This window comes from Thalassophryne amazonica, chromosome 6, assembly GCF_902500255.1.
Source record: "Thalassophryne amazonica chromosome 6, fThaAma1.1, whole genome shotgun sequence".
Lineage (NCBI taxonomy): Eukaryota > Metazoa > Chordata > Actinopteri > Batrachoidiformes > Batrachoididae > Thalassophryne > Thalassophryne amazonica.
Genome location: NC_047108.1, coordinates 108,911,191 through 108,919,829, shown reverse-complemented (window position 1 = coordinate 108,919,829; position 8,639 = coordinate 108,911,191). Strand labels below are relative to the sequence as shown.

The 8,639-nt window shown below is 43.6% G+C and overlaps 1 protein-coding gene across 2 annotated transcripts in view; it reads right to left on the bottom strand.

The window, feature by feature from the left end:
- Positions 1 to 464: 464 nt before the first annotated feature.
- The window catches only part of LOC117512881 (myelin transcription factor 1-like), a 152,801-nt gene continuing 144,626 nt past the window's right edge, over positions 465 to 8,639 (bottom strand). For both annotated transcript variants that reach the window (XM_034173119.1, XM_034173118.1), the window contains exons 16-17: positions 981 to 1,201; positions 465 to 919 (exon numbers count right to left, since the gene is read on the bottom strand). In XM_034173119.1, the coding sequence (XP_034029010.1) occupies positions 1,058 to 1,201 (144 nt within the window). In that variant the 3' untranslated portion in view covers positions 465 to 919; positions 981 to 1,057. The remainder of the gene's footprint in view (positions 920 to 980; positions 1,202 to 8,639) is intronic.

Here is an 8,639-nt window from a genome sequence, read left to right as displayed (position 1 = left end):
CGAGACTCTGTTGCTTCTCTAGATGGGACGCCAGTGCGTTCAAGGTTACTGCCCCAGTCAATGTTGGTACTTGTTTCCAGTTGGGTGGACTGAGATGATGTTAAAGTGTTTTGTCCAAGGATACAGGACACAGGTTAGCATGAAGCACCTAAAATTGAAATCTGGTCTACGGCTGGTAGACAAACCAAAAGATTTTTTGAATGCATGTAAAACACATGATCCTTATTTTAAGTTGCCTATTGATGCGTAGATGATTTTAAATGTCTTAAATATTGAAATGCTGACACTGACCAGGGTCCAGGTCCTATGTTTGTCTGTGAGCTAAAATGTGCTGGAGTTTTCTTTTCTTAGCAGTGTCATTTGATGGTGTAAGCTGGAGGCTTTCCTGTTTTTGTTGGTTGGTTGGTTGGTTGGTTTGTTGGTTGGTTGGTTGGATGTGGTAGAGAAGCAGTGATTTAGTTCAGTTTCTCTGCAAGTTCACTTTTTATTTCAAGACAAACTTACTAACTGATGCACGGCTACAATCAGCACTGACCAAATCAATAAATAGTCACAATAAATAAATATGTGCAACTCTGTTGTCCCGGCCCATCGTGTACTCAAAATAGATAAAAAGGAAAATTATATAAACACAAGCTCCAAAAATCTTTAAAAAGTTATTAAAAACCTTTTGTTAGAAAATACATAAAAAGTCCCCAGTGTTTGACAGAAAGCAGATCTTATAAAGTAATTCATAGCCTATACTTTAAAATATTTCCTCTTTGTTCAACGGTGTTGAGGAAACGTTCCTGTTTCAAAGTTTGGATCTTTAAATAAAAATGATCAACAGAATCATTGACATGAATAAATACATATAAAAACAGTTCCACAGCAACAGCAAGAATGAACCTACAAGCTATCAGTCACGATACGGAGAAAACTATCCACATGGAAGATGTTCACTGACAGAACTTTGTTCTGGATCCACGTTCTGTACTCCCGGACATCCTGCAGAGCAATATACAAACAGGAAAGAAACCCAAAGAACACACAACACAGTTCCAGTCCCACCAAGACGTCACACCTCGATGCCCTTCACCGCCTGGTTGATGGACTCCAGCAGAGCCCGGTTCTCTGGGTTCTGGTAGCAGTCTTTGTTGGAGAACATTTGGGTCAACGTGTCCACGTAGCTATCAAAATTCCGCTCCGACAGTGGCTCCTGCTGGACACACAGTCAAATTGACACTTAGAAAATTGCATATGTCACGTTGCACTGAATCCAGCAGCAAGCGGAACGTACTCTTGATGCCACGCCAGTGCTATTCCTGTGTCAGATTTACAACATTCAGTGAACGCAGGACATTTGGTTCTGAGTGACGTTGGATCAGTTCTGTCCAATATGAAATCCTTCCACCACCTTGAAGCCATATTTTCTCCAAAGACTTTGAGTTATACCATTATACCATTACCAAAGCCACAAGTCCATATATTAACCACTTACCCCAAAATTTCAAACTTGGCCTGTGACCTTAACGTTCTTCACTGATGAATTTCTGGATTTATATTCAATAATAAGGCATGTAATAGCCTGGTGTCAGAAAAATAATAATAACCGCCCTAACTCACGGCAAAAGAAGAGGAAGATAGATGTCTTGCTTCAATTTGAGGTCTTTATTACCGCAGGAGTGTCATCACTGAAGAACATTTACAAAACCTCCAAATATTTCCAGCCTGGATCAGATGGGGGGGTTCTGAGCAACATTCTCACCAGTAATGTCTGACCCCCCCACCCCCCATAAGAATGTCAGTTATCTGTCCAAGGCTAAAACCTTGAGGAGAGACATCTGGCATTATCTGATTCCCTGATGAGAGCTGTCTTCACAAAAAAAAAACCCTCAGTCTTAGTAGAATTTAAGAATTAACACATATGCAACATCTCCCGTCATGATAATAATGAAAATTAATAAAACGCAAGAACTTTTCCAATACCTGGCTTTACTACAGCAAGAACAGGAAGTCCCTCAATTGCCTGCTGACAGATTAGAGACCCATTTCCAATTCATTCTTTTTCAAAGGTTTTGAAAAAGTGGCAGCAAATCAACCCTAACCCTGACCCAGGGCATTATCGGCGGCAGCAGAATACCGTTCTCACCCGCGTCTTAACCCGCGATTGTAAGGGATAGAACTGGGTATTAACCCCCGTTGCCTGACGTGTGCCGGATGCTATGGCGACAAAACATCACTTTATTCAGCGGATTTAGCTGCGTTTTATCCGCCTATTTGCGGATAATACGGCGGTCAAAACACCGGCAAAGTGCTCCACCCCTTTCTACCGCAAAAACAGCCGGAACTACCGCGCACTTCGGTCTACTTACTACCCGCCGACTAAACCGTCTATGTGTAAACAGGGCTTTAGGCGCATCAGCCTACACAGGCTACGCTCCTTAAAGAGGCTACACCTTCTGTCTCGGAGTCACTGTTATTGGTCTTTGATACTGGTCACTGTATTCTGTTGGAGAGAATTGGTGGCCCGTTTCTGTCATGCAGAGCTGCTGCACCACATGTATTACACACTACACATCAAACAGAGTCCTGAATGCGGCACCAAACTCGCTTCATGGTTTACCGTCATAATAAGTGTTTCTGAATCTTTCAGCTTTAATGCATCTGAATTGTTATGTGTCGACGCAGATTGAGGAGCGAACCTGCGTCAGACAGGGCCCAGCACTAAAAATAACCAGAAAGCGGTTCCATCAACAAAAAACAATTTATTTTTCACCTGTGCCTAAATAAATTATACAAAAACCCCAACCCAATGTCCTACAAGAGGAGTGACTGCTGGCACGCTCTCCAGCGTTCATAGGGAGAGAAGTCCGGCGCTCCTGGACTCACTACCATCACACAAACACCCCCCAGGTGGACACGACAAACTGACTCTCTGTGAAGCACAGAAGATGTGAGGTAAGTTAGCAGTTATAACAATTTCTTTCACAAGACACACGCTATCAGCAACACATCAAGGTCTGTACTTTTTATCTTTATGCACATGAGCAGCTTCTCACAATAAGTGGAGGATCACTTATCCTGCACGCCACAGCAGTGAGAAGCAAGCCACACCATTCTCATCACAATTTCAAGTATACTATGTAGCAAAACATCAAGTTACTATCTACAATTAGTCAAACAGTTAATTACCTTTACTGTGTGCTGACAGCATGTGTCCTCACCCTTCCCTGCTTCACAGGCTTAATGTGTCAAACCCAGGTGCGGTCCTCAGCGTCTCACAAACGAACATCACAAGGTCGAGTTCCCGGCAGTTCTGCTTGATTCACACATGCCTTAAAAGCAGAACGCCATCCAATTATATGCTACAGCTGAAAGTCTTTAGGGCTGCACGTGAGCACCAGTCCCAGGTGCCTCACATGATATTGACGAGGGTGAGGATTCTTCAGCCAGCACCTTTTTTCCACAGACAAATCAGCTTCCATGCCACCTGAGGAGCAAAGAAAAGAAAAAAACACCAAAACCTCCAGCCACACCCCCCAACACACAACATGAATTTTGTAATGACATCAAATCAAACTGGTTGGTCAGTATGAACAACCAGTTCATCACAAGAGTTTTGTCAACTTGAAAAAGGCGTATGACTGGGTCTCTCAGGGTGTCCTGTGGGGGGTGCTGTGGGACTGTGGGGGTACCGGATTCACTGCAACGTGTGATCCGGTCTCAACATGACCAAAGTAGGACCTGTGCCCGCAATCTTGGCATTACATCAGACCTGTTTGTGGTGGTGGTTGGACTCCGCCAGGGCTGCCCCATGTCACCAATCCTGTTCATGATGCTCATGAACGGGATTTCAAGGCACAGTCAGGGGCCAAAGGGTGACAAGTATGATGACCTCAGAACTACATCTCTGCTTTTTACCAATGATGTGGTTCTGTTGGCTTCATCAGACTGTAACATCTGATGTGCACTGAGCAGGTTTGAGGCTGAGTGTGAAGTGACTAAGAATCATTACCTCCAAATCTGAGACCGTGCTCCTGTGTTGGAAAATGTTAATCAGCCCTAATTTAAAAATTGTCAATCATCAGTCTTCTTCATCCGCTTATCCAACAGCTCCAGCAGGGGACCCCAGACTTCCCTTTCCCGACACACATTGACCACCTCTGACTGTGGGATTCCGAGGCGTTCCCAGGCCAGTGTGGAGATATAATCTCTCCACTTAGTCCTGGGTCTTCCCCGGGATCTCCTCTCAGATGGACGTACCTGGAACACCTCCCGAGGGAGGCGCCCAGGAGGCATCCTTACCAGATGCCCGAACCACCTCAGCTGGCTCCTTTCAACACGAAGAAGTAGCAGTTCTACTCTGAGCTCCCCACGGATGACAGACCTTCTCACCCTATCTCTAAGGGAGACACCAGCCACCCTCCTAAGGAAGCCCATTTCGGCTTGTACCTGCGATCTAGTTTTTTCGGTCATGACCCAACCCTCATGACCATAGGTGAGAGTAGGAACGAAGATTGACCAGTAGATCGAGAGCTTCACCTTTTGGCTCAGCTCCCTTTTCGTCCCAACAGTACGGTAGAGCGAATGCAACACTGCCCCTACTGTGCCGATTCCCTGACCAATCTCACGCCCCATTGTCCCCTCACTAATGAACAAGACCCTGAGGTACTTGAACTCCTTCACTTGAGGCAAGACTGCATTCCCTACCCGGAGTAGGCAATCCATTGGCTTCCCTGACCACCGGTGTCCACCCTGGTGTTTGAGGGTTGTCGCCCCTTGAGGCCCCTAAGACCTTCAGGCCACAGCTCCCCACTACAGCTTCAGCAATGGAAGGTTTGAACATTGCCCATTCTGGTTCAATGCCTCCAAACACCACAGGGATGCTAGAAAAGCTCCGCCGGAGGTGTGAGTTGAAGATCTGTCAGACAGTGGGCTCCTCCAGACGTTCCCAGTTCACCCGCACTATCCGTGAGAGCTTACCAGGTCTGTCCAAAGTCCTATAACGCACCACCACCAGATGGTGATCAGTTGACAGCTCTGCCCCTCTCTTCACCCAAGTGTCCAGAACATGCGGCCTCAGATCAAATGATACAATCACAAAATTGATCATTGATCTTCGGCCTAGGGTGCTCTGGTACCATGTACACTTATGAGCATCCTTATGTTCGAACATGGTGTTCATTATAGATAGTCTGTGACTAAAGGGCCTTTCACACTGAACGCGTCAGACGCGTCAGAAGTGTCAAAAATCAGTCTAAAAAGCATTATTTTCAATGAGATGTGTTGCTGTTTTGACGTGTCAGAAGTGTCGCGTCAAAAGCCGAGCTAAACCGATGCTTCTGACGGGAGCGCGCATTGCCGCTTGTCAGCAGGCTGACGCGGTCAAAGTTCAATCCAATCCAACTTTTGACACTCTGAGCTGTGACGTACCTTTGCGTTGTCCAATAGGAACGACGCGTCGGGCCAAAACACAGAAGACGAGTGGCAGAACCACTGATCTGTACAAAATGGATCGGTGTAGAAACCACTGCTCTATACAAAACATTGTGTGACAGGGCTGCTCATTTATAGAGCAGTTTTCTGAAGAAAAATCATTGGAAATGTTTTTTTGTTGTTTGTTACGTCAAAATTTCTGATTACTGTTAAAAAAAAAAGTTTAGAACACTTGTAATTAAAATAGCTAAATAAATCAATAAATGGTTCTTTAGAAACCTTTCATCTGTAAATTAAAACCAACTGTTATTTCAGATTATATAATTTCTTGTTTAACATAAGGAACCTCAGACATTTATTTTTAGACAAATAAAATAACATGGAAACTTGTACATTTTTTAAAGTCTGGTAGATTATTTATATCTCATTTCAACCAGAAAAAAACACTGTAAATAAATACAAATGTGTATTATAAATGCAACAGGAAATAATTTAACAATGACTGCAGTCTGATTGTAAAGTAGGATTTCTGTGACATAAACCTCATGATTAATTTTTTTTTATATAGTCATTTAAACTTGTAATTTGTCAAAATATGCAATTGCCTTTAATGTTATCAGGACAGAGTCATTTCTAAAATATGAATCTGAACGCAATAAGTGGAGAGATTCGTGGACATTTTTAATGATCCGTTCATTTATTGTTAAAATATAATATTATTGTTAAAATATAAAATGAAACAGCTTTTTAAAAAAATAATAAAATAGTTGCTGTTGAAAGAGCCTTTTATTTAGAAGCAGGTGATGTTCTGCTGGATTCTCGGGACCAGATGAAGGTCTCTTCTGCTGCTTTGAACTCTGGTGGTGTTGCTGAAGACATTTTTGTCCTATTTTGAAGAGCAGAGATGTTTTCTTTCGACTGGACTTCGTGGTGTTCACCTCATCAATGGAAGTTTGGTTGTCTGCACAGCAAATGTTCCTGATTGGGACAAATACAAATATTTTTTTAAATATAAAGAAACACTAAACAGTTTATATATAAAAAGGAAAAAAAAAAGATGGGAAAAAACGCCCGAAAAAATAAGTTATTTAAAGTTGAGCTTTTGTGGTGTCTGAAAAAAGCTGTAGCTTTATTTGGTAAAAATAAGAAAGACTGAACCATCTACAAATTAAAGGGTTCACTCAGATCAACTGTGCTAAAAAGCTAAGCTCACGTTAGCCGATCAATAAACCTTCCCAGCAGTGCAGAAACATCACGTTTTACTTTTATTTTATCCTCACCTCGATAAAGCTGCAGAACTAACCTCCGTTGGGCAAACTGGGACTTTGCATATATCCAAAAAGTGGGAGATTTCGGACTGAGTGGGTTTGCTCCATCACCCCGGCTGCCTGCCTCGCTCTGCCCAGTGATGATGCCTGAAGGCCGGCTTCTCCGCGCGGGTCGGCCCGCTGTCGCGGTTCAATCGATATCCCACCAAGTCGTCAGTCCTCCCTCGGTCGGCGTCACTCCGAAAAGTAGCTGAAAAAAAGCTTCTCCCAGCAGGGTGATGGGAGAATCGTTCTACTGCTGTTTTTTAAAGCTTTTTTGTGGTTCAGGCGACGCAAATTCAAGATAGCGATCGCTGAACTTTTTTTAGGGTGTGAAACAGCCAGAGTGTGACGCAGCCGCAATCTCCGCCCCCTTGCCGCTTCCGAAGTGACGCGTATGACGTCACAACGCGTTGGAACGCATCGGCCTGACGCGCTGGGGGGCGTTAAAACATCGCGCTGAAGCTTGCAGTGTGAAAGGCCCTTAACACAGAAGTCCAATAACAAATGACCATTTGGGTTTAGATCAGGGAGGCTGTTCCTCCCAATCACACCTCTCCAGGTTTCTCTGTCATTGCTTGATCATATTCAAAAGGAAAGTGATTTGTCATTGACACTGAGCTTGAAATTTACTATTAGAAGTTCTTTATTCTTTTAATATTATTTAGTGCAAAGTTTTAGATTCTATAATTATGTAATCAACAATGAGTGTTCATAGTTACATTTGCCAACAAATTTGGAGGAGGTTATGTTATTGCATAACCTGATCTGCAAGAATCAAATCAAATCAATTTTATTTATATAGTGCCAAATCACAACAAACAGTCGCCCCAAGGTGCTTTATATTGTAAGGAAAAAGCCATACAATAATTCCAGAAAAAACCCCAACTGTCAAAACGACCCCCTGTGAGCAAGCACTTGGCGACAGTGGGAAGGAAAACTCCCTTTTAACAGGAAGAAACCTCCAGCAGAACCAGGCTCAGGGAGGGGCAGTCTTCTGCTGGGACTGGTTGGGGCTGAGGGGAGAGAATCAGGAAAAAGACATGCTGTGGAAGAGAGCAGAGATCAATCACTAATGATTAAATGCAGAGTGGTGCATACAGAGCAAAAACAGGTGAATAAAAAGAAACACTGGGTACATCATGGGAAACCCCCCAGCAGTCTAAGTCTATAGCAGCATAACTAAGGGATGGTTCAGGGTCACCTGATCCAGCCCTAACTATAAGCTTTTTCAAAAAGGAAAGTTTTAAGCTTAATGTTAAAAGTAGAGAGGGTGTCTGTCTCCCTAATCCGAATTGGGAGCTGGTTCCACAGGAGAGGAGCCTGAAAGCTGAAGGCTCTGCCTCCCATTCTACTCTTACAAACCCTAGGAACAGGGGCGTGCTGGGAACATTTTTCAGCCCGGGAGTTTCATATCCAACCGGCCCTAAAACCGCCAGCGCACAGCGATAATAAGAGTTCTGCTGTGGCATTTCAATCCAGCATTTATGTGCTGACTGACTGTAAAAATTGGGTGGCTTATAATAGAAAGTAAAAGCTAGTTAGTTAAAACAAGAACGGTATTGTTAACTCACCATTTTTGGCCCTTTTTCAGCCAATTTTTCACTCCTGCGAGAATTTTTTGGATTGCGCTGAGTTTCAGCTTAATCGTGAGTCCTGCATCGTGCAGACTACATGGAGTAACGAGCTGTGTGTAACATCTCACGACCACCTCCCGATGGGGAATCATATGGTCGGATGAAAATCAACCCTGTTTGATATTTTGGTCGGCCGTCGTGACTCGTGAGGGTTCCACGCTGCTGAAGCAGCGCTACAAGCGTCTACGTGCTGATTACGTCACGCACTGTGCATGTGCAAACACCGGAGAGAGCAAACAGTGATCTCATGTAAAGTCTTATGTTTTTTTTTTTTTTA